A 27830-nucleotide genomic window follows, 5' to 3' on the forward strand; every position below is an offset into this window, starting at 1 on the left:
TTATTTGTACAGCAGGTTAAAATACCATTTTTCACTAAATAGTTGATCTGTAAAAAAGATCTGAAGTTTCAGATTTAAAAAAAAAAAGATTGGCTGATGCTGGTTCAGATACCAAACACTCCTATATGTATAAGGCACCAATACCGATACCAAAATTAGGGCACCTTTAGGGTACACACACATAAACACACATATACATTCATAGACACACAAACACACAAAGACAAACATACAGAAACAATCAGAGACACAGTAACACCGTGCATGCACCGCGCACGCACCGCGCACGCACCGCGCACGCACCGCGCACGCACCGCGCACGCGCCAAGCGCTGCATGCACTACGCACCGCAGACACCGCACACATACACAACACAATACAAAAATAAGATTTGTTACTATAGATTACAAGAAACTAAGTTAACTGGTTTGTAGGCATATTTTTAAAATCAGGATTATCAACCCATATAATTCATTGCTTTTTGTTGAGTTTTTCATTCTTAGTTTGTGTTTAGCTCACGCTATTTGTTTCTTTCTTGCTTCCTGATATGATGGAGCTGAATTATTAAAAGGTCAGCATTTCAAAAAGCTCCAAACTAACTTTTGTTACAAAGTAATTGTTTTTATTTAGCTTTTTTGCAAAAAGATGCAATACAAAATATTATTGTTACAAGCCTTGCGCTCTACTTCAAACCTTAAAAAAACGTTACCAGCAATTGTTATAATGAAATATGTCATAGCCTATCACCCTGTACACTAACTCCATTGGTTGATTTGAAAAAGGGGGAAATTCAAAGTTGGACAGCTCTTAGGTTATGACCAGAGGTGGTAACTACAGGCTAGAAATTTAACCCAAGCCCGATGTTCACAGGTCGAGTTCTTTAGGCCACCATACTATATCTGTTATGAAGGGTTAATACAAATTATTATTTGGCAACAAAAACTGGTATTACAATATCCAATAATTAATATGGAAAGGATTTGTTTTCAGAGATTTTATTACAATGTTACTGCCAATTAGAGATCATTATTCTAGTGATTTTTTTTAAGAATTAGTAATATTTTTTCGGAAGGAGGTAATTATATTATTTGTAGGCAGAAGAAACAATTATATTGTAAGTTGGTCTCATTAACTCTCAAGAGAATTATAATACCAGCCTTCACATTTGCTTTATTATTGATGACCGCGGCCGGCAGCGGTTTGTCAACTGTCATGAACATTTGAAAAAGTTTTTTCAGATTTATCTCCTTCTGAAAGTCACAAAATAAATTGTGCAAGTAGTTATGGTAACAGACCAGTTATTTAAATGTTTGAGACAAAAAAAGTGTTTGAAAAACTTTGTTTTAGTTAATTATTTAACCAGCTCTATCTGAACAGTTTAATTTGAAATTATTTTTGAAATTTATTTGATTTCTTTAATTTGTCAGTTACAATAGTTGCTAGAAAAAGTTTTCATAAGGTCAAACCTATAAATAACATGATGTTCAATAGATTTTATTTACGGTATAAAGTAAAATTTGGCATGGTTAAAAATACATGAAATTAAATTAAATTAATGAAATATCCCATATAGCACCAAATAAATTCCTCATAACAATTATGAAGAAGTCTGCTTATGTCAAACTGCATTGGGATATTTTAATTATTCACACGCAGAGCGGTGAATATGCCAATAATTGATGCCAATAATTGATGCCAATACTCTTATAGTATCAATCAACCTGATACCAGACTTAAATCAAGTAATACTGTAAAAGAGGAAGCCTACGGTACCACATCACTCACAGGTTTAGATCTTAATTAAGCATTTGTGTACTTCATGCTTTAAGGAACTATCGGTAGCGGTATAAGCTAAGAATAGATTATAAAACTATTGGTCAGGAGTTGTGCTTCCTTTTAAATGATCAGAAACCTAGAGACAATCACATGTTGGCAACAAAATAAAAAACTAAACTAGATGAAGGAGAGAGGTTGAGCCAAAAGTGTTTATTGAAGAAAAACTAAAGAGCTAAACAAGTCAGTAGTTTCTATTCACTCTCTCAGCAACTCGGGAGAACTTTTATATTATCAAAATTATTAATTTTATTAATATTAATTTTATTAATATTAATTTGCTAAAACTATGAAAGCTGCTTATTTATTTTTTATGTTTCCCAAAGTTCTGGTTTGTTTTTGTTCTAATTTGATCTTCATGTTTTCTCTTACTGTGGAGAGGTGGAGACCTCTTATCTCTTTTATAAACTCTTACAGACGAGTCTTACTCAATGGTTTGATAAGAGTTCAAATTAGTTTCCAATCATCGCCTAATTTTACATCCAAGTCTAAATTTGTTTTTTTCTTTGCAAATTACGATTAACCATTTCTATGTAAAGCGAAATGCCATTTTTCCTCTACATAGGTGATAACTACGTTTTAGTTTTATGGAAAAAGCCACTAGCTAAAATCTTTTAGCACTTTAAAAATGATAAATGATTGCGATGCAAAGGACCAGCAGAGGACTAGCTGAGTCCTCAGCTCTGTGATGCCATGATAGAGTTTAACTTGTAAATTTTAATGAGTTATCATTCTGTGTACTTATTTGGTTTGTGGGCTGAACTTACCAGACGTACCACTGCATGCACTAGGTATGTTTGTACAATAACCAGGTCAACCGAACAGGTCAATCAAACTCACTTCCGCTTGCTCTAGGTATAATCGCACTGTTGCCAGGTCTGCCCGTTCAACTGCTGAAAGAAACTGCTTCTCCTGGTTTGACAGAACTTCAGGCTTGCGTAGGGTTGCGTGTGTTACTCCAAAACCATTCTCAAGTTCTGAATCAGTTACGGATGTAGTTCCTTGAGATTGCTGCCTCCGGTACTCCTTGAAGACTTTGTCCATCGCTTCGTTTACATGTGAGCCGTTACTGGTTACGGAGTTATGTTTCCGAGTGCACCTGTTCAAATTAACACATTTGTTTATGCTGGCCAAGAAGAAATTGAACAATAGGTCATAAAACTTTACTTTTTTATGTTACAAAGAACTTTCTGAAAATGATTTAACCCGCTATCAAATGCTACAAGTTAACCACTAAATTAATCTAGTTCAATTTCAGTTGAGAAAAAGTTTGGGTCAAGTTCTGGTATTTCCATCAAATACATACTAAAATTTACATATGATAAATTCATCTCACAAATTAGTACTAATAAAAGAATGGTAATAGGTAAAAAGTGATGAATGAGTCATTTATCCTAAAAACCTAATAACTACACAAAATTATAAATCTATGAATAATGAGATCTGAGGCTAGACTAGGACAGGTATAATTCAATTCTTAACACCCACCAAGTTCATAATACTCTCATCTTATGATAATTTAAGCAATAATATAACACCTTGCTGTATTACACATATAAAGCTATAATAATAATCTTAGAGGCTTAAAAAATGAACAAGATATGCTGAGTTTAACCAAAAACTACAAATATTAATATTGTAAAAACATATCAAATTCATAATATTACCAAATAAATATATTGTAAACATTGGCGAGGAAAAAACCCTAGGTAATTATTCCAATAAGTAAATCCAAATAAAACTTTGTTTGGTGAAGTAAAACTTGCTTTGGAATTTTCATAAATGTTTAGTCATCGAGTCAGAGAGTAAGAGATTCAGAGAAAAAACTTGGCATAAGTATTTAGGAAGTTTACCTTTAAATACTATGTAGTATTACTTCATCAATAAATTATTTAGTAAATCTATGTTATAAAACACTAGTTCTCTAAAAACTTAGTTTTTAGAATAAGTTCTTATATTGGCTTAGAGTTTGTGGAGCTGTTAGCCGAGAATAAAGCAAATTAAGGAAGTAACTTACAGATGATAAAGGCTCCCTCGGTGTGCTCTGATTTGAAAAATAAAGCTAAGTACGAGGTAACGTTTGTATCACTTCATAGAAAAACAACGTGAAATACAGTATGCTATATTTGACTCTGGTGTTGCTTCTATCTTTAGACAGCAAGCTGAGCTAGCTCAGTGCTGTCTTTAGTACAAGTATCTTGTATCCATTCTTAGATGGCCGCGTGTCCTTCTCAAGAAGGAATCAATTTGGAGTGTTTGTATTGGAGCTTCAAAGTGGATGAGAAGAAGGAGATGAGATCACGTGTGTTTACTATATTTTACTGATGAGCTGCTCTGAGCTGATGTAGATTTCAAGTAAGCCTGCTAGCTTGAAATATTGAAACATGAGTCTATCAAACAAACATTATAAGCTAATTGCATTGATTTTATTTGATAACCTTTGCTGCCTCACAGCTGGTTAATACTATAGCATAAATGACCAACTAAATTGACCTTTAAGGCATGCTGAGTTGATATATACAGCTGAATAGGATAATGACCAAATTATTTAATAACATAAAGTACATTGCCTTTTTGTTTTTCCATCACCACGGATACATGTAGTTTATTTGTCTGATTTTCCATATAAATTTTTTAGTCCGGTTTGAATACTGGCAGCTAAAATAAATTCACTAATCAAATTTATCTTTTGAAAACTCAAACAAACAGGAAATGCATGAAAATAAATTAATTGTAACGTGAACCTAAATGTGACCAAAAATAAACTGCTGTAAAAATTTGTTATAATACACGATACAGGTTAACTTATTTATTAGTCTTAAAATTACAAGTTTTATTAAATTAATATTTTTCCCGTCTCTTCTCTACCCTCTCTCCTCCCTCCTTTCAATTCACCTCTTTCGCCTTTCCCTTCTCTTCTCTCTCCTCTCTCTTCTCTCCTTTCAATTCACCTCTTTTGCCTTTCCCTTCTCCTTTTTTCTGTCTTCTTTCCCACCATTCTTTTCCTCTCTCTAGTTTCATTTCTACTCTATTTGCTCCTTTATCCTTTCTTCTCTCTTCCTGATTCTTTCTCTCTCATACCTCTTTCTCTCTCTCTCTATATTTCTCTTTCACTCTATTTCGTTTAATATTACTTTTTATTCATTAAACTTTTCCTTATTCTTCCAACTCCGCTCATTCTCATCTCTCCTATTTCATTCTGTTGTCTCAATTTCTCGTTTCTTTTGTTTCCTTGTATGTCATTATGCTTCTTTTAATGCTCCTTACGTTTTTTTTGTATCTATGAAATATTTGTAAAGTATGTATAATAATATAATAATACTAGTTACTTACATGTTGATCCTAACAGTCAAAGCGCAAACCGAGATTAAAGCTTAGATGTTATACAACTGACTAGAGTATGGCCTTCAGCTAATTGCTCCTTCTTTTCCTTAGAGACATCAAAATATCTCTTGCAGCAGAATTAAACATACGCCCAGAATAATTATGTAATTATTCTGCCTCACTGATTAATGACCTCCGGAGAATTCATACTCGAATGCGGCTTTAGTTGATAATACGAAATATGTTATTCATATAAATTTGCTAATATTCTACAATATTGAGGAATAGGCCCAAAAACTTACAATTTAAATCTACCTTTTTTTTCAACCTTCCTTTAATTAACCAAATTGATGTGAATAAATGTTAGCCACCATTTGACAATATGGTCGATTTATAGTAACTTTCCTAAAAAAATCTTTACAACCTTAACTTAGAATTCAACTGGTTCTACTGCTGCAAACCGTAAACAGCTTTCACTCACTGGAGGCTGTTTAAATATTCAGCATCGTCTACTCACTGCTTCCTTTTGCTTCCATTATTTTTACCCACTTATAATCTTAGTAAACACCCGCAAGCTGTTTGCACTTTTTCTCATATTGATCAGGAACAAACAAGTAAAGCAAGGGATGAACAGTCTTTCAGTATCAGCTAAACAGTGCCGGAAAGGATTTGCTAACTGAAAGGTCTTTTGTCTAATACAAAATAGAACAATGCGTCTAACTCGACAATTCATAGATAGCGTATAATGTTATTTTAAATCGGTAAACAGTTTAGCATCATATTATCTTACCTCAGTTACAAGAAATTGGAATCGCCACCTGTTACTGATAAACATTAGGCTTGTAGTTTAGTTTAGTAATGCGAACATATAAGCAGGCCGCATGGAACTGAATGCAAAAGCTATGAGTAGACTATGAAACCATTGATTAGGAGTCGCGTTCTCTTTTAAATGATCACAAGCTTGGGATAAGCGTACATGTACATATGTAAGTGACTAGATAGAAACTTTTAGCAAGCATTGTTAGATCTGCTTTATGTCTAAAATCTTGAAATCTACTTGTTTATGAGTAACCTTGTGTTTAGCACTTATACCCTTGCAATATTATTCTATGCTAGTAACCTGGCAGTCAAGTGTGCTGTGAGAGATCATCAGGTGTAATAAATATCCGCATAATTATTCTGAATTGTGGCTTGGTGATTGCTTGGCACAGATGGTGGGTTGGTTTATGAAGTAGAAAGTCATGAGTTCAAATCCTGTTTACATCAATCTTTTTTCTGACTTCAAAGGGTGGCTTCAAACAGAAGTATAGAAACAACTCTTATTATAGTAAATATTATAAATTTGTCTTACAATAAGGCTGAGCTTGTTTTGAGAGATTTTGTTGTCTCTATGAACTGTCAGTGTCAGTTTTTACTACTCTACTAGTTAATAGACAAAGCATGAATCAACTGCTTTACAAACAAATGGTCAGCAGTATGTTTGTTACTACTAAAGAAAAGTAATTTTCACAATAACCAGACAATTAACTTCAAATTAGAATTTTAAAAAATGCAATAAAAACAAGATAACATAATACAAGACACTAAATATTTACATGAGATAAGTTTATCTTGCAAACTGATCTTTATTATAATAAGAACCGTGTCCGTCTGAAGCCGTGATTAGAGGTTGGAAAAAGACTGCTTTCAACAGGATTCAAACTTCCAACCTTAAGCTTGCTAGGGAGACATCCGACCGGAATAATTGTGCTGTTAATTATTACAACTGACGTTTTCTCACGGCACACTAGACCACCGGGTACTAAGAATACTAAAGGAATTATAATATATAAGAAGCAATGAATGAGTCATCCAGCCCAGAAACCTAATAACCATCAAAATAACACTTTGAAATAATAAGATCTGAGGCTAATCTAGTACAGGTATTTTTATCTAAGTTCTTATTAACCTACAAGTTTATGATAATCTTATCTTATGGTGTTATAGTAATATAATAGTATATCCTCGCAGTACTGTAATAATATTTTAATAAAATCTTATAATAGTATAATCTTGTAAACTTAAAAATAAACAAAAAATATGCCAAATTTAACCAAAAAATTAAACAAATTAATATTATGTAAACATATAATCTCTGTAAGAATGTAGTAGCCACATGACTTTGACAACATGCACAGGTTTTCCTATCAAACAACCATTCGCAGTAAGTTCGGATTTTAGTATCCCAAATTTAAATTAAAGGTTTTGCTAAATTTTTTAAACTATTTAGGAGGACCCCACTGCAATTCATAAGCACTAACGGTATTAACATATGCAGACCATAAAATGCCAAATCAAAGGTTGATGCACCTGAACGCGGTTCTGTTGTAGGACCTCGAGCCGAACCATGCACATACTACAAAGTGTAGACTTTCGCTTATTCTGTAAACTTTTAATTGTATGAATATTTGCAGCTGCCTAAAGGGTGCAGATGTCTAAAAAATTTGTAGCTTTCACTTTTATCCTTAATTGAACCAGTTTTGATAAATTTTAGTTCATAAGTATTTGTGAAGTTTTCGTACATTGCCAAAACTATTTCTCATTTTGAAAAACTTGCCTGTAGGGATAACTAGCAGTACTCTGGTACAACCTTTCTATCTCTCTTATTAATGCTACTTGTTTCTCTACAGAGCTTAATAAAATACATGTCCTATTTGCCACAACAGAACAACTTGTTTGCGCTAATTAAATGTGGTGACCTTTTAAAGAGCTGTTGACAAGCCTTTCCTGGAAAGAAAGACAATTCCGAAAACATGATTCAGTTATCAGTTGTTAGCAATTATCTGTCCAATTAAACTCAATTACAGAGCTGATAATTACATTAGCCAATATGTTACTGGCTATGTTTACTACCTTCCAAAAGTCAAACAGCTTTGCTAGAGAAGGCAACTCCAAAAACACCCAAAGCTGCATTCAATGTGGAATCTACAGGCTAGCTATTCTTTGTCAAGATGTAATGGTGCTATGATGAAACTAACAAAGAGACAATGTTCGAAAACTTGGCTAGCTAGGGCACAGGAGTAGGCAGAGCTAGCATATATGCTGGTTTCCTTTGAGAGAGGGAATGGCTGAGAATCAATTATGTGTTCTGCCTAAGATATAAAACCGTTTCAGGTCCGTGAACTTTATTTGAGTAGTTGTTGGGTCAACAGAAGAAGACAATTCTAATAATAATCTAGCACTTGCATTTATCAATGGCATCAATTTCATTTGAAAAAATAAAAACCCAATCATTGTTTATGTTACTAAATAATTATTTGGTTGTTTCTTCATCAAAATATTAATTATAAGTAACTATTTTATGACAATGGTTTTTGGCTTTTAGTAATAAACTCGCCAAATTTCCGGTGTTCCATTGGTATTAAAAACAGCTTATAAACAGTGACAGGTAATGTAGTGCCTGCCACTTGCTATTAGCCTGGCACATTGCCATTGGTTAATTTGAGTAAGTTACTATCCGTATTGCTAAAGTTAGTAATAAGAGCGGTGAGAACAAGCTTTAGTGACGTTGCAGAGTGCTATGAGTATTTTAACTGGGATAACGACTCATATCGGCTAATGAATCCATTGCACCTTGCGTAGCTAAATAGTTTGGGTCTTCGCCTGGTGAACGGGAAGTTCCGAGATCAAATCCAACTTATCGTTGTTCTTTTATTTTTAGATTTCAATAGCTGTAGCTAAACGCACCGAACAATGGAATTTGAGATTTATATGCATAGGTGAAAAGATTTTTTCTACTAATTATCAACTAAGAAGATTATTACAGTCCTAGCAACTATGCCTCGCGTTAATCATAAGTTACATGAGAGACACTATTAATTTTATACTCTAAACAGTTCATTCTCCACCTCAAGACAAAACGCATGTTTTAGAAAAAGGGCTCTTCACTATAACACGGTGCAACATTCGTTGCTCTATTGACCCAGAGAGTTTTGCAATAATTGGGTCTGCTATTTAAAACCATAAAAACTAGTTGGCGAATTATCAGCTTTATTTAAGCATAGAATATTTTTTATAAGTAAACTAGGCACATAAAAAACTTGCTCTACCCATTTGCCATTTAAAAATGATTTTACAGGAGCTTAAGTGATTCTTGAAAAAATGATATTTTTTGTTGATGTGAATATAGCCTGTCAGCCAATGCTTTTCTAGCGTTAGTTAGTTTAATATAAACATGTATATTATGTAGTGATTATATTACAGTGATTTTTTCCACTAGCTTTGAACTTGACATGCATCTGAGTGAAAGAAATCTGAACCAGCATCGGCAAGCTGATCATTGTGTACGCATTCAACCTTGTGCATTAATTGCTAGCTATTGTATGTTTATATGACTTTGTGTATTAACCGCTTCTCATCATATATACATTTAACTTTATGTGTTAATTGCTGCCTATTGCAGATACACAAGTCATGTGTTAATTGCTGACTATTGCAGATGCACAAGCCATATGTTAATTGCTGACTATTGCAGATGCACAAGTCATGTGTTAATTGCTGCCTATTGCAGATGCACAAGTCATGTGTTAATTGCTGACTATTGCAGATGCACAGGTCATGTGTTAATTGCTGACTATTGCAGATGCACAAGCCATATGTTAATTGCTGACTATTGCAGATGCATAAGTCATGTGTTAATTGCTGACTATTGCAGATGCACAAGTCATGTGTTAATTGCTGATTATTGCAGATGTACAAGTCATGTGTTAATTGCTGCCTATTGCAGATGCACAAGTCATGTGTTAATTGCTGACTATTGCAGATGCACAAGTCATGTGTTAATTGCTGCCTATTGCAGATGCACAAGTCATGTGTTAATTGCTGCCTATTGCAGATGCACAAGTCATGTGTTAATTGCTGACTATTGCAGATGCACAAGTCATGTGTTAATTGCTGAATATTGCAGATGCACAAGTCATGTGTTAATTGCTGACTATTGCAGATGCACAAGTCATGTGTTAATTGCTGGCAATTGTTTGCGTATTCGATATTGTGCTTTTGTTCAAGCTTGCTGACAATTACATAAAGGTTAAAGATTTTATAGCTTACAAAGAATGTCAAAAACTAACAGCCGTGTGTAAATAACAGTTAGAAACCGTGCTAAACACCATAAAAAGATTGTGGAATGCATAAACCTAGCACTGGAAGAATCAACCAGTACTATCCATTTATTTTCTCTAGACTAGAAGATATTCGTATACTCTCGCGCTTCTGCCATCCGTTGGCAATCTCTCCAAACACATTATTACATTAGCAGAGATAATCCTGTGAGCTAAAGTGTTGCCAGGGTAACGTGCTCCTTGTTTGAAGATTATAATCTCTAGTTTTTGTACGTCAAAAGGAAAATGTGGTTGCAACATGTAGAATATTATCCATTAGATAAGCAGCAATCTGGAGGAGATATAGCTACAGTTAGCTCCGTGACTATGCGTGTGATTAGTGTATTTTCAGTTGCGTAGTCATAAATCTTATCATAGATTTACAAATTTTGGCTCCGTTAGTTTTTATTCTGGGCTAATTAATCATAGCCTCAGTTTTTCTGTTAAAGCTGCCATGTAAATAACCAAAAGTCTTCGGCGACTTCATTCTATAATCCTAGTTTTTAATCTTAGTGCTTCTGTAGTTTTCTAACGATTTTATAAATAAAATTAATTAATATTTAATAATAGTTAATAACAATAGTTAATATAATTAAATAGTTAATAAATTGATTTAATGAATAACTCTCAGCCATTGCTAACAGACCATAATATGGGGAGGTAACTTTTTACCAAAAGAATTCTAACCTTACGACAGTGTTTTATGCTGACATTAGTAAAGAAAGAGTCAAAACAGTTAAATTAGAGTACTTAGCTTCAGTGCGTTGGAGAGTCGTACTATGAAGGGTACTAGTAGACAAAGTGCATTACATTTTTCACCTAAAAATCTATATAATTTTATTAACAGTATAAGTCAGGAAAGTAAGTGTAGGCCGTTATATTGGTTTTACATGAAAGAGTACAATTCAACATCAAAGATGAACTTTTACAAAATACTAAGAGATTTTATCAGCAAGTAACGGTATTTTTCTACCCTTTTGCATTTGTTTTTAATGTTTGAGGTAAACAAAACTTTATCGCAGTTCAAACGCTCAGAAGAACATTACGTGCAGAATTTGCAGCTATAGTTGCTATAGTTGATGTCAGCTATTGCACTCAAGTTGCAGTGTTACGTGTCTCTATTCTGTCGATCTCTTTGCAACTATAAATGTCATAGTAGCACTTTTGCTGAATCTGGGTGTATTAATCACGATCAAGCTTTGTCAACTTTCATCTTGAAACATCCTGGCAGTCAGATCACCTCAAACATCAAAAATCATCACAAATAAGAAAATATTATTGAAACTTTCTGATAAAGTTCACTAAAATTTTGCGCAAGGTCACCTTTAAATACCAAATATGTGTCTTTGTTTGTGTCAGTCAAGAGATTTGGGTAGACCAAAAACAAAAACAAATATAAAATGCAATAAAAAATTATCTTTCATTTTGATTGTGTTTAAAGAGTTTTAGGAGTACTGCCAACTTTTTCATGTTTTCAATTTTCATATTTCGGTAATTTTCCTGCAGACATTAACTGCTTAATTTATACGATCTAACCTTTTAGCCTGTATTGTTCATCTACCTATATTAGACATTTATGAACTAAACCTATATGAGTAACAAGTATCAAGTGTCTCCATTTTGCGCATTATGTCTGACTGATATTTAACAAGTCAACAACTTGTTTGTTTCTCTCCCCTGCCAAATTGGTTCTAATTACAAGTTGTTACAGGCGAGACCAGTCTAGCCCAGGCACAAAGCTTTTATTTCTCTTATTTTCAAGTGTTTAGAGTCTAGTCACGCATAGAAAGTGGAATTATAAACAATAAGTGTTGAATAACTCTATTAGATTTAAGCAATATTGTCCTGGATGAGCCTATAGCTGTTAGTGATAAAAGAGATTAAACTTCCATGATAATAATCATGTGACCTCTCTTGATGAGCGAAGCGTGGTCATTAGTGTCAAAAACGCATAAATTGTTTGCATTCCCGGCATTAACTAGCATAGCCTAATAGTTAGCACGCAGTACAAGTGAACACTACTCAACAATCCTTATAAATCTATGCATGTGGATAGCTTTAGTAATATCTTCATTAGATATTACTTAAATTACTTACTTCATATTATCTTCATTTGTTGATTTTCCTAAAGATTTCAGCGACATTTATTTAAATTATGTTTTGCACTTCTTTATGCAAATTTTAATTGGATATTCAAAACAAAAGAAGAGTTTGAACATACACAAAATATTAGAATGCTCAATGTTAGCGTAGAAGAATAAAATACATCTACTTGTAGACAACCTCAAGCTGAAATGAAAAGAGGATGATGTCAGACAAAACTGGAGACAAGTCATAAGCTGTTCCAGCAGCTGTCGTGAGCTAACTGAGGTGGTAACAACTCTACCCAGAAATTTGGTGTAGAAATCTGTTTAACCCTGAAGTTTTGGTTCTATACATACTTAGCTGAACAGAACTATGAACAGCAATTGCAGTCAGAATTTAGAGTCAGCAATTTTATTTCTGTTAAAGAAACATTAAAACTTCATTCGTTTTTACATAATAGAAGTACAGATTTTATTATTGTTATTGCCGCAGTAACTTGAGAGCTCTGAGAGCAATATGTAGAAAGATGGAAAATAGAAAAGTGAAGACATCAAAAGATGATTGTTTAGAAAAAAGATGAAAAAAATAAAAAACAGTGTTAAATACAAAAATAAAAGAAATTGAGACACGTAAGCAGAAAATAGAAAGAAAAAAGAAAGTATACCAAGATATAAAAAAGTTTAATTCATACCAAACTTGTTTTCATTTGTTAAAAGCCTTTCAATCACTCTTTCATTTTTTTTATACTCATAAACACATCATCATACATCCGCTGGCCCTTTTCAGGCAGGTATACAGTGTCTACAAAAACAATCGTTCAAGCTTTTTCAAGTGGTTCAGAAAATGATGGTTTCCTTGATGGCAACTTTCCAGTCTTCTCGCTATACCTAAAATCTGTTTTGGTGACCTACTTCAAATACAATAAAATTTAATTATTTTTTTAGCTTTACAGTTGTATATAAGCCATCATTAACAACCTCATATAATAATCCTAAATGACTGATAAAACATTTGAACAAAACAGGGTCTAATCTGGCTCCAGAAAAATAGTTACAAAATCATAAAGACCATATCTGCACATCTGCAACTGTATCAGAACCATGAAGGTCAATCAAAACATTAAGCCTCAAATCCTGAGAGTAATTAGGTTATGTTACTTGGCGGTACTGAAATATGATTCATACAACAGTTACCAACGTTATTCAGACCAGACAAAAGCGATGTGATGTAATTTATGGTGGACAGATTACTGCTCACACACAAAAGAGTTGGTGGCTACTCTCTCTCTCTCTCTCTTTTGTCTTTTGAGAACTAAACTACGAAACATTTTGTGACTCGATGCACTATTTGAATTCTATTCTAATGTTTTGTTGAAACTGCTTAACTGATCAGCTCCTCGCTTGACATGGTGTGGCAGGTAGATGACAAATGACAGTTTTCGAAGAATCCACCGCTGAAACTGCGATGTTATCCGAAAGAATTTATGGAGTAGATATGAAATCTTTCATGATCCAGAAGTAATGGTATAGCATGCTTTTGTCATAATTGATAATACTTGAATCATGTCACATCCTAGAAACAAACCAACAGGACTAACTAAGCTAACTTGGTTAGTCTCTGACCAATAGCTTCTCTCACCTTCAATGAATCAGAGGAAGAGAATTTTAAGTGCAAAAAAGCTCATGAAAAAATTTACCATTCCTGAGTACGATGGGAAAAAACTGAGTGCACAGAAGAAACCTTGCGACTAGGTGCCCTTTGTAACATCCCGTAGCGAGGCTCAAACTACTGACTCTTTGCTTGATGGTACGGAGCACTAAACGCTACACCATGGCTGCCAAAGAAAAAATGCGTCATTAATGAGTGCCTCGTTATTCACAAAATGAAGAGTAGCGGGCATCTTTTTCTGATCATAGGGACGACTGCGTGCTATTTGTATTTGCAGATCTAAAATACACCGGAAGTTTCTAATAAGATAAATAGCAAAGATAGCAAAGATAGCAACAATATATTATTGCGAGAGAATGCAAGCAGTAACTTAATGAGCCAAAACACTTTACATTACTTCACCTATTTACGTGACATGCTTAAAATTTAATAGTATCATGCACCAAATGAAATCCTTTTAGCTAGTTGGACAGCCAGAGGTTAGCCAAGTTTCTTTTAACAATCATACATAAAAATTCTTTGCTCTCTGTATGATAAAGTACATATCAGTAAGTCCTGAATTTTCATTTTGATTTGCCACTTCTCTAGAGTGATGTCATTTGTTTACCGTAAGTTCTTGAAATAGTTCAAAGCATTTTAGTAATATTTGGTATTGCAAAATTGAACTACGTGCCTGTGTATGAAAATTGAAAAAGAATACAATTGAACTTTAATAGTGTTTAAGGAAAGTTGACTGAATTGTATTTTCAACAGTTACATTCATCATTTTTGGTAGAATCAGATAAGACTTTACGTGACAGTTACGAATAATGAAGGGAAAGTTGCTAATGAGCTGCGTCCACATTCCATAACACATCCGGTATGCTTTAGTTTAACTGCTGCAGGTCAACCAATAAGATATGTTGACACTTGTCTTGGCAGATAACTAGATGATTAGGTAAAATCTTTACTGTAATAAGAATATTGTCTGTCTGTTTGTCTGTTGCCATGTTAAGGCGTCAGGCCATAAGGTGTCAAGCGAGAAGGCATCGTCACGCCAAGTTAAGGTAAGGCCTTGAACAATCACCAATCTACTATAGCGCCCTATGGAACCATGATTTGCTTGTAAGCGCAGAAGAGGGCTTAGGCACTTACGCACCCAGATGCCATTGTATGGAAACTTAGTAAGTAACAAGAAGAATTTGCTGTAATAACCCGACTTCAATCTAAATGCTCACTCAGTCAAAGAGATACTAGTAGGTTTCAGGTATACTAAGAGAAAAATGAACAAATCACAAATTTGTTAATCTCGACTTTCCAGAGGAGACATAAGCTTCTCTGATAGGGTAGAAAAACGTAAAACAAAAAGATCAAAGATCTTGAAAGAGGGTAACTGTTAGCCAACTTCTATCTTTTTTTTCCACTGACTTACAGAGGTCACATACTAATCTGATAAGACCATCAGAGCAACTCACAAAAGGAGTTAACACTTCTGTTCAGTTAAACATTATTATACTACAAGTATTCCTGGGTGACTAGGTTTAATGAAATTCACATGTTCACTAATTAATTTAGCAAAATTTTTTAATGATTTACAGCAATTGGTTTATATTTCCTTTAAATTGTTTGGGTTTTTGTAAAGCCAACTTTTATTACGAGCTCATTTAAATTTTGAGCATAGAGTAAGCTAAACACATTGTCCAACTTTTCACTGACTATTAAAGAAAGTTTCAGACTTAAAGTAACCTAAAACTGACTGTGACAAAATTATAAGATATGGTTTTTCAATATAGCAATTGCTGAGGTTACTTGTCAAATTTCACCACCTCAATTCACAGTTCTTCTAATAAGACAATTAATCTTTATAGGTTTTCAACCACTTCATTGTATTAAGTAGTCATCAGATACAACTTCTACATAAATTAAAGCAGTGATGTAGATTTTTTAAGAAAATCTACATCACTAGTTTATTGTAGTTTTTTGTCTTTTAAAACCTACAAAAAAACAACTATTGTGTAGTTTTTTCAAGAAAATTACAAAATAGTAGTTTTCATAAAAAAAAGATTTTTTATAAAGAAAACTACTATTTTGTTCCACATTAATGTCTAATATGTTTCTTAATGCCTGTCAGCATAAAATGTCACTCAACCTACTCTAGAATACACTAATAATTTTCTGTGCGTGTTGTTTACCGCTCCAGTCATGTGTCCAATCATGGTACTTATTCCATAGGTCGCAATAGACTAAGTTGACAGAAAGATTAATAACACAAATATGCCAGTTGGTCTGAAGTATACGTTTATTTACATAAACATTTTATACTAATTTCAAATAATAGTTACGCAAGTTGAAATGTTTTGAAATGATGAACAAAATGACGAGATGAAGTTCTAGAAAAAGACTTCTCTACGTGACCTGCAGTAGCAATGCTGCAATACTCATAAACAAGTAAATACTTTTGTGAACTTTTCATATAGGCTGCCTCTTGCCATAACTATCTCTCTAGTGCTTTGAATTGCTAGCTTTCTTGACAACACAGATACAATGTGCCTCGGCTTTTGTGGAAAAAACTATTGCTAGGTTTCCATACGGAGATAGTGTAGCCACACTTGGATGCACTATGTCGAATCACTACGCCGAGCCGACTCGCAGTTTATGTTTTCATATGGCGCTATAATAGAGCGATGGTTATTCGACGTTTTCTGAAGCAACTGGGAAGCAAGATCTATGCGCGTGCACAAGCGCTACGCCATTGGTAGCTAAGGCTGTTTCCATGGCACAAAGATGGCGCATCGCGCGGCTGTTTTGCTTCCAAACAGTGACACTGCAAATCATGGCGGAATGAGAGTGGCATGGCTGTTTCCATGACGGTATTGCAGCGCCATATGGTAGTGTGTTGATACGCTATCGCTGTATGGCAACTCACTAAATGTATCCTTTCCAAATGTTCTCAGGTAACTCAATTATATAACTCACCGTCTTGGTTAACTTATTATTCCTTCTTTATCGAAACTATTGTGACCAACTCCCTTCTATCAACTTCTAAGTACTCAATTCTGTCTGATACAGTGATTTCCTATAATGATTCTATCTTGTCACACTTTTAAAACAGGTCAAAGTTCAATAGAATCAAGATATTTTATAAGCTTTTTAATCTGGGAAGTCTTTAAATTTGGCTTCTATGCTTTTTTCACTGTAGAGTATCTTTGGTCATACAGCCTCTTGCAGATCATTTGTTAAGCAGATGGAAGGGAAGCAGCTGGTGAGGCATCTTTTGCCAAGTTTTGCAATCATCTTCATTTTTGGCTGGGTTGACAGCACACCTGAGCCTTTCAAGCTTTTGATGCATTGCGTATCTTTTTAATTGTAAGTGCTTTTAGATTTCTTTCCTTTTTTTGAAAGTGTTTGCTTTCTAGTTTTTTAAAGCTAACTTTTTGTTTAGTTTTATTAGCAACCTTTATTTCTACAAAATTAGTAGAAATAGAGAAAATGTAGAAAATCTTTTCAAATACATTTAATGTATTTGCAAAAACTTTGGACTGAATGCTGACATTCTACTGTTGTCTGTTTTCAGGCCAGGTTAACCAGTACTCATAGAAACATTTTAAAGTTTTACTCGCAAAAAAATTCACATTACAGCTATTTAGTATTAAACAGTTCACCATGTCTTACTCTGCTGTGTTGAAAGTGCAGAATATGTGGAAATGTGATTACAGGGTCTTACAAGTTCAACAACGAACAGTTAATCGCAGCCATCATGAAAATGCTGTAGTTTGGAATCTCTTTATTTTGATGACGTACTCAAAAAATGTGGTTAATGTTTTAGCACATGATGTTATCACACGAATTGAAAAGCCAATAAAAAACTCCATATAAACCGTCTCGTACCACTAGTTTATGATAAACACTTTGGATTCTGCCGGAAAGTTCTTATCAAATATAGATGCTCGCTAATTTACAGTTTCGTTTCAGCCTGGTATAATCATCTAGTCATAATCTGATCATGTGATCCATACTTTCTGCCAAATAACGCAAACATCTTTTGCAGCATTTTTTACTATCACAAGTGACCAACAGGCTTTTCATGTTTATCAGAGGATGATATGCACTCCTTCGAGCTAAAGATAAAAAATTAAACAAAATTTTACGGTAGGTTTTGATACATCAGTGCTCAAAGTGACAGCATTACAACGATGATGAAATAGACGCGTAAAAACATTAGACATGGTTTTATTAAACACGTGAAGTATATTTGTGAAAATATTTCGAAGATTGAGGTTGCAGAAAAGTGTAAACAGTAGCCATTAATACTGCTGGCTCGAATAGGACGTAACCAACTACGTCCCATTTGAGCCATTTTGGAAAGGGATTCCAACCTACGGCATTTTCGTGATGACTGCGATTAACTGTTCGTTTTTGAGCTTTTAAAAGCTTGTAATCACATTTCCACATATTTTGAACCTACAAGACAGCAGAGTAAGACATGGTGAACCTTTTGATACCAGTTAGCTGTAATTTAAATTTTTTGCAAGTAAACCTTTAAACTTTTAGACCTTGAAATGGATTTTCATCGTACATTTCTATAGTATTAAAAGAATTATCTTCAAGAAAGGTTTCATGAGAAGATTTTGGTTATCAATATTTTCTTTCGAAAGCTTAAAGGTGAGTGAGATGAATGCACTCTGTTTAAATAAAAATTGGCAAGATATGACTTATAGTTCAAACTCAGAGAGAAACTGGAACACTTTTTCTCTGATTTTAATCTTAATCCTACTCATTTAAATTTTAATCCTACTCAGCTTATATCTTTTTCATTTAGTGACTTTGGTTACATTATTCCGATTGTTTTAAGACTGTTCCCATATTTAATAGTTTATGCTTTTAAACATTCTAGCACATGGAGCTTGGTTTAGTTCTATTTCATCTCAAATAATTACCTTTAATGAATGACCCAGTTGAGCAACCAAAATTAGGTAACAAGAATGAGTCAAGAAATCAGTTGTGCCTACAGCTGACAGCTGACAGCTGACAGCTGACAGTGGTCTTGACTTTTTTACCCTCAGTGAAAAAAAATGGCATTGTTTTGTTTGATTGCATCTAATTTCAATTTATACTCAATAGTACCTTGGCAGTGTAGTGTATCATCTGTGTGCAATAGCTGTCCGCATAATTATATCAAATCGATTGGCGCAAAAAAAACTTTGGCTCACATACCGCAGCTGAAAGTTAATGAATTGAAGTCCTGTTTAAAGGAATTCTTTATCCTCACCTCCACAGACAGAATAGATAGACAGACATGTTTCTTATTATAGTAAAGATTCCCTAATTTTTATTCCTGTCAGCCTTTTTGCGCATACATCACAGTCAACCAAACTACATTTGCTTAAACCGAGCATTTCAGTCTTTTTTAAATGCTGAATGTCTTCGATTAAAAACTTTACTGGTCACATACAGCTAGGAATAGGTATAGAATCTTAAAATGTTGCAGCTACCTGTTTTTCAACAGCCTGTCTTCTGTCATATTGACTTTTAAAGTATGAGTGCTTTCTAAACTGGATAACTAAAAATTATTCTGACACAAACGTAGTTGTCTAGGATTTAAATCGCCTTTTTTGTAAGGCTTGAAAAAGAAAGTCAGAAGAGTGTCTAAATCTGCTAAAAACTTTTATTGACTGACTATGTCTTTCATGGAATTTGTTGTATACCTAAGTACATTGTCTATTCAAGTCTGTAAACTGAATTAATTTGAAAAAAAAACAATCTTTTTTTTTGCTTCTCAAGTGTGTTCAAATATTTTTTTTGAGTGCCATAGCTATGTAATAACATTAACTTTCACCAACTGTCGACAGCAAATTTAAACTTATTTATAAATTTATACACTTTATTTATACCTAATTGACCAACTTTTGTATTTAAGTTTTTGTAATGACCATTGACAGCATGTCTTGAGTAAATTTAAAAAAAAAACATTCAAAGATCTTGCATGGCTTTTTATCGGCAATGGTAATCATCAACCAAATGATATTTTTTGTATCATGTCAAATGAAATAAAAGAAAATGAAAAAGCCGAAATCAGGAATTAAGAGTGAGTTGAGCAAAATAGCTTTGAACGTTGATAATCTAATAGTATTATGGATGAGTCTGGATAGTGAACTGGTTGTAGTAACAGAAAGTTCATAAACTGAAACATACTATGATGGAAATTTGACAGTTGGAATCATTGAAGGTTTTAAAAGGAGTCTCTGAAATGGACTAGTTCTCCGACAAGGGCCATTGTGAAATCTTAAATTTTGAGTTAGAATAAAAATTGCTCGCTAGACAAAAAAGTTAAAATTTTCGTTTGAAAGTAGATTAGTTGGATTCATTATAGCCTGAGCACACTATTGATATATAAATATCCGTAATATCTGGATGGGAAACAACGAATATGTTGAAAGAACAAATTTTGTCTAATTATTGAACAACTGCGTTCCAGTTATTGTTGCGGTAAGAAGATATGTCAAATCAAGTATATAAACTGTATTAAAGATATCTATATATTTCTCAAAGCCCGTGTGTCGCACATTCGTCGGAAATCTGGCTATAGATCTTAAAATCTTGAAATAAATATTACTTACCAACAAGGACTAGATCTTGCACCAAGCCGTTCTCAGATCGTACATCTAGCCCACTGGACTATGGAAGTCGAAGTTGCTGTCAGACCAATATAAGGCATTATATCAGAGCTATACCTAACTGCTTTACGTATGACGCGGGTCATAGCATAACGTCACTAGAAGCTGTCCGCTTACATTATTAAACTGCCTAATGGCCCTAATAGCAAAACTCAAATAGAAAGTTAGAATGGCAAATGTTGTTATATGTTAAATACAAATCAATTTTCTGTCCAAATACTCTTCTATTACACGGGCAACGCCGGGTGGCACAGCTAGTATCCAGATATATATGTATTTGAAAATGTATTCAAGACCTCTTGAGTTGATTGTTACAATGGCTGTTTGTTAGCATCAGCTGCCTGATTCAAATGAAGCAATAAAATCTACCGTCTATTGAAGACCACGGTGTAGCGTTTCAACTACTGCTTCTCCAAGTGTACTTGTTGAGCATTGGACCTTTTTTACACTTTTGATTTTTCCTACCAACTTGGCAGTTTTTCACACAGCAATATGTTGCTATCTTCACATTGCTGCACCTCAAACGTCTGCGGAACCGGCACGTGTTGCTTCAACTCCTATCAATGTCCTACTCCTATGTAATCCATGCCAGAACCTTGGCAGCCTGCCCTATTCCTATTTTTCTTCTTTCTTCTATTGTTTATTTATTATCCCTTCTGCCTGACATGGCTGTACTTCATCCAACTCACATTACAGGGCATTGAATACTCTGGATGCCAAAACAACAAAGTTCAGTTTGCCTTGCCAATACAATTGCATTCCTATCTGGTATAGAAACTCTTACTTTATGCATTTTTAAAATTCCTACCTCTTTTAGGTAAGAACTATCCAACAAGTGAAGCAAGTAGTGATCAATTTAACTGGCTCACTACTTTTTCCTGCTAAGCAACAAGTACAAAGAGAAAAACTCACTTTGTTAACGTAATTAGCTTTGATTAAACTTTGCATTACAACAGCAACACACGAAAGAGAAGTCTAGCAGCTACTGCTGCTCCTCACCTAGCTTTGCATTGTTTGCAGACCTGCATATTTCAGACTAAAGGACTTGCATGCTTATTAACTGCATCATTTTTACGTACTGATAAGAAAACATTAATACAAATGTTAGCTGACATATAAAAATGCAATATTTGTTTATAAAAGGGTCTATAAAAGGGTCTATAAAGTGTCTATAGATGTGGCTATTAATGAGTCTATAAAAGTGCCTGTGAAAATGTCTATAAATGTGTTTATAAAAATGTCTATAAAAGCATCTATAGAACTGTCTATGGAAATATCTATAAAAGTCCTTATAAAAGTGTGTACAAAAGTATCTATAAGAGTGTGTATAAAAGTGCCTAAAACTGTCTATGAAAGTGTTTATGAAAGTATCTATAAGTTCTCAACCAGTGCTGTCGAGTAAAAACTATTCAACACACCTACACAGCTATAATTATTCGCTAATTCTCAACTATGTGAGAAAGGTTTTTGACGTAAGGTGATAGCCATTCTGGGTTCTGACTCATTTACTTTACCTGATGTTATCAACGACTGTACCTGAGTGACATTACTATTTGGCTAACACTGAGAGGATTTGGGTTAAGCTAATTTATGCATGAATCTCAAACTAAATGCCTCTCTGGTGTCTGTTAAAGTCAACCAATTTTAATATATTTTAAAAACTGTCAAACCTTTACTTTTCTCACTTTTAGAAAGTGTCCAAATTGGTGCTCCTAGCTTAATGCATAAATAAGATTTTTTATGACCAGTTTGCCTTTTAATGACAATTTTCGTCACAGATGTGTTGGTAGCCAAACAATTGATCAAAGGCTGAGCGATCGACGCAATAGAAGTCACCTTTGTGATTCAACTATCACATCTGTTGGCATAAACATTGAAATCTGCTCATGCATTCATGAGACACCAGGCACAGCTCTCGTGTAACTGAGGGCTTTTTGCTTAGTAGTCAGGTTCCAGAAACAGATTTAGATACAGCAAAACATTAGATCAGTGATTTTGTTAAATAATAATAGTAAAAATGATAAATAAAAAAGAAATAAAGATATTAGTGAATCTATTCAACAATAAAGGTTCCAAATTTCTTAAAAACATATAATTTAGAAATAGAATAGTTAAGCAGTGTCTTGCTTTAAACGAGTATCCAACGTTTTCACAGACTGTGATTTATAAGTTTAAAGCGGTAAGTTGGTAATTTGTCTTTAAAGATGAACGGAGTTTTAGTAGATTTTATCAGAAAGTATCGGTATTTTTCTACCATTAACAATTGTTTTTCATGTTTGAAGTCATCTGACTGCCAGGATGTTTTAAGATTGAAGTGAACAAAACTTGGTCTCAACTAAAACACTCAGATCAAGCGAAAATGTAACTATGGCAACTATAGCTGCAAGTGGATCGACAGAATAGAGACGCGTAACTCTGCAACTTGAACGCAATTGCCGATACCAACTATAGCAACGATAACTAGTGATGTTAATTTGCAAGTATTTTTCCTTGAGCATTTTAACCAAGATCAAGATTTGTCGATTTTATTCTTGAAACATTCTGGCAGTCAGATAAACTCAAATGTCATAAACAGTTGCAAATGATAGGAAAATACCGACACTTTTTAATAAACTCTATTAAAGTTTTGCGCAAATCCATCTTTTAATGAATTCAGTCAAGATTGTTAAAAATAGCACACTCAGCATAGTGTGATGCTAATATATAGCAGCATACAGCATACTCAGCATAGTGTGATGCTAATATATAGCAGCATGCAGCAAGATGTACTAAACTTTAGCAAAAAGCTAAAAAGTTTGTTTCAGACTCAATTTAACAAAACTAAATTCACTATGATGTAACCTTGCATAATAGAATGATCTTGACAAACCATTTGTAATAGAAATACTCGGTGTAGTCACCACCTTCTTTAGGAATAAATCCTACATGATTTTAGTTTGTTAGTTGTTTGTTTTCTAGTCTGTGTAAATGCTATGCGTTCTTACGTTTTTTGGCCAATTTGACACGCATACGCTCAGTGCCTTCCGCCAGTTCGTCAAAGTATTTTTTCAAAACTATGTCTGGTTTCTAAGAACCAGCCTCTTAAACAACTATCTGATTATAAACTCATGAATGCACTGCAGGGTGCATTAAGGACAATTATCCTCAATGAACTCGTTCATGGATTGTTGTCATGAAAGCAGTGTAGCGGTTAGTGTTAAATATCTACAAATGTGCTGCGTGCTATCTGATTAAAAAGTAAAGATATATCGGGCAATGCCAGGCGAAATGCTAGTATAGTAATAAAGTAAGTGCATTTTTGTTCTAAAACAAGAAAAAAATACACAGTTAAATAGTAATAACTAGAAATTCCACTGTCATACATCCCACGACCAAAGGGATATTGGAAAAAAAAAGGGTACCGATGGTTGAGAAATGCAATATTAGCAGTCAAATGGCACTGCTGTGCAATAGGAGAACTGCAATGGTAGCTGTAATGTACTGGGTGTGGGTGTTATTATATACAACAAACAGCAATAATGAAAGGAAAAGATTATGTTTATATCTCTCCCTTGCAATAGGAGAAATGCAATATTAGAAGTAAAATGCACTGATATTATTAGAATAACCAATATTATTAATATAGTAATACAGTAATAATAGAAAACCAATGCACAATTTTGTTTGCATTTCAAAATGTCATAGCTAAAAATATCAAGAAGTTGTGATATTTATATAGATTTTTAGAAAATCTATTTAACGAAACTATTGAGAAAAAATAATAACAGTAAGATATTGCCCATCATCGATGTTTTTAGTGTGACTATAACACTTCAATAGTCATCCAAACTTATAATTAAATATTGTAATAATCTCATAAGAATCGTTAGAAAAAACTTTACTTTCCCTGCTTTGGACATCAGTTAGGATACCAAAGTACTCATAAGTTTTCCAAAATGTCAGTTACTTTGAAATCGGCAAAAAAGAAACCATTTCAGTACTTCTACGTTAATTACAGAAACCTTCGGCAATTCGCCAATGCTATAGACTGGTGAAATGTGCACGTTTTTCTTTCGTGAAATGCACACGACTTAATGGTTCTATTCTCTGTCGCTTGGCAGTTCATTTGCCAGTCTTAATTTTGATAAAAGCAAGGCTTGGCAAGTTTTAATAACGATTTTCGGCCAAATTAATCTGTCTATTTGTGTATAATTCAATCAGATGGGTAAGGTTTAGGAACATGTCGACAATTTTCAAAGACTTGGTAACATATTTAAATATGTTCTTATGTGTTTTGTATCGTTGTTATACTTAAACAACTCTACAAAAAATGGTTAAATTTGTTGATGAGATTTCGGTACAAGGGTTTGCGACGTTATTGAATAATTTTCGGGAGTTGTGTGCACATGCATTTATCATAAAACTCTCAAAAATTTGCTCCGCTTGTTTGGTCGTGGGAAAACATTTGCTTCTTTTGTAGCCAGTTGAGGCAACCAAGACTGTATACAGTTGTACCATATGTATGAAAGCAGATGCTCACTCAGCATGAGTACAAGCAGTCGTCTGCCATGAGTTTGTATTGATCTGCCTCCATTTTAATTTGTAGCTACATTTTTATAGCAGAGTCCAGGCCTTCCATGATTTCATTTATCATCACACAGTTGGGAGTATAACAGCTGGCATACAATCAGGCTGTATGAACCTGCTACTAGTAATACATGTAATCTGCCGCCACCAGTACATGGGATTTGCATCAGCAACTAAACCTTCAACCTTTCATACAAATAGGAAGGGTAAACTGGACACCCTTACAAAACCAAAAACAACACCTGTAAAAGTATTAAGCTATACCAGTGGCAACATTTAGAGGGGAGGATAAACAAACCTATTAATAGACCAGCCAAAGCAACAGGATGGAAATGCTAACATGTCTTGACCTGTTCTTGTCTGTTGGATACCATTTCCTTCTTGTCAAAAGAGTAAATCTGGTTACCTTTTAGTCGAGAGAGTAAATCTGTATACCTTCTTGTCGAGAGAGTGAATCTTGATACCTTCTTGTCGAGAGAGTAAATCTGTATACCTTCTTGTCGAGAGAGCAAATCTGTATACCTTCTTGTCGAGAAAGTGAATCTTGATACCTTCTTGTCGAGAGAGTAAATCTGTATACCTTCTTGTCGAGAGAGTAAATCTGTATACCTTCTTGTCGAGAGAGTGAATCTGGATACATTCTTGTCAAGAGAATGAATCTGGATACCTTCTTGTTGAGAGAGTGAATCTTGATACCTTCTTGTCGAGAGAGTAAATCTGTATACCTTCTTGTCGAGAGAGTAAATCTGTATACCTTCTTGTCGAGAGAGTAAATCTGTATACCTTCTTGTCGAGAGAGTGAATCTGGATACATTCTTGTCAAGAGAATGAATCTGGATACCTTCTTGTCGAGAGAGTAAATCTGTATACCTACTTGTCGAGAGAATGAATCTGGATACCTTCTTGTTGAGAGAGTGAATCTAGATACCTTCTTGTTGAGAGAGTGAGACGGGTCTGACGAAAGCCAGAAATCACTTCAACGACGAGCTGAAACTGGTACGCAGCTCTATGGAATGAAGGATAACAGATGGCGTAGACACCGGTTTTGTTCGATTATGTGTACATTGCCCAACCACCTCAGACTGACTTCAATAAGAATGTCAGCCACTGATGGTAGGTCTGCCCTTTTTATATTTCTATGTTTGTGATCTTGTTCTGCCACTTGATGTTCATGTCTCTCAGGCGTCTCATACTACAGTTTGTAATTTCTTTTTTCAACATGATCTTGATATATAATAAAAAAATAGTGTTGCATGAAATACTAACAATACAACAGAACATTAACGGTATGTTGTTATCTAAAAACCAATTGATGTTAATCATTTGCAGCAGGCAGCATAAATGGGATAAAATATCTTTTTTTCCAAAAATTCAATCCCATGTTGATTATAGTAATAAATGTGGCAATGTTTTAACTATCTCAAACATATCTAGCAAGCAACCTTTGTTACAAATATTCTAGTTGTTGCCAGCTAATTAATGACTGTGTAATCACAATCTATGCACCAGTACAAAACAGTTAGCTTTTTCTAAAAGTTTGCTGATTCTTCAAAATCTAATGATTTGTATCATGAGAATCATATGACTAAAGTTGTTAACATGAATGGTAAACTCTTGTTAACAAAGCTGTTATAATAAGGCTCGGCTCTCATAGTTTTTATATTATTGGAAACGGACAATGAATAAAATGAGGAGGAAGCCGGTCAATTTAGTTGATATTAGCGCTTTCATTAATCACACTAATCTATGGCCTCATCTCGTGTTCTCAACAAACGTCATCTTTCTGCAGACCTGCCAACTTATCCTTTAGCGCCACACAGTCTACGTGACAGTTCTCTCGAGGCAAAGAATACTCAGCTTGGAAAATAACTTTTTAGACTCGGATTTCACTGCTTTACCGCACAGAGCAAGTTGAACTTGATTGATATTTTGCTAGAGCCAATGCTAACTACAATAAGTCAACGTTTTAGAAATAAACTTTTGATATTTGAAAATGCTTTTGAAGTCACTCATCAATAAAAAACAAATATGTCTACTAGAACGCTTGGTATTCAATATTAGCTTGCTTTAAAGTGTGTCTGGGAACACAAGGAAACTTAACAATGATGTGATACTGTGATTCAGGTAAGAAATATTACCTTATGTACATCTTCATGAAGTAATTGACAATTTCAGGTGTTACAATGGTGTGCGCCATAAACTGGACTTTTTTTTTGAAAAACTAGCATACTCCACAACATTTTTAATCATTGTAAATGTAGTCAATAGCCATAAAATATATATTAAATTAATCTTCATTTTGTTGTGATTTTAAATATTTGCTTATTTCAAGCCATATACATGTATATGGCTTAAAATAAGCAAATAAAAGTGTATGTGGTGTGATCCTATCTGTATAGATTGTTATCTTCAACCATTAAAACGAAATGTTCAAAATTCAGCCTACATGACCATCCAAAAACATAACTTACATCTACTTGGTTTACGTATTTGAAATCAGAAAAAAATGAGAATTGATTTAATATATAATTTATGGCTATTGACTGAATTCACTATGAGTAAC

At 34.0% G+C, this 27830-nt stretch overlaps 1 protein-coding gene across 1 annotated transcript in view; it reads right to left on the minus strand.

Annotated features, from left to right (window-relative positions):
- LOC137407123 (short transient receptor potential channel 4-like) overlaps positions 1-27464 on the minus strand; it is a 60056-nt gene extending 32592 nt beyond the window's left edge. The window contains exons 1-3 of the mRNA XM_068093723.1: positions 27406-27464; positions 25732-26241; positions 2674-2932 (exon numbers count right to left, since the gene is read on the minus strand). Coding sequence (XP_067949824.1) covers positions 2674-2932; positions 25732-26241; positions 27406-27464 — 828 coding nt within the window. The remainder of the gene's footprint in view (positions 1-2673; positions 2933-25731; positions 26242-27405) is intronic.
- Positions 27465-27830: the final 366 nt, after the last annotated feature.

This window comes from Watersipora subatra, chromosome 10, assembly GCF_963576615.1.
Source record: "Watersipora subatra chromosome 10, tzWatSuba1.1, whole genome shotgun sequence".
In the NCBI taxonomy this organism is placed as follows: Eukaryota; Metazoa; Bryozoa; class Gymnolaemata; order Cheilostomatida; family Watersiporidae; genus Watersipora; species Watersipora subatra.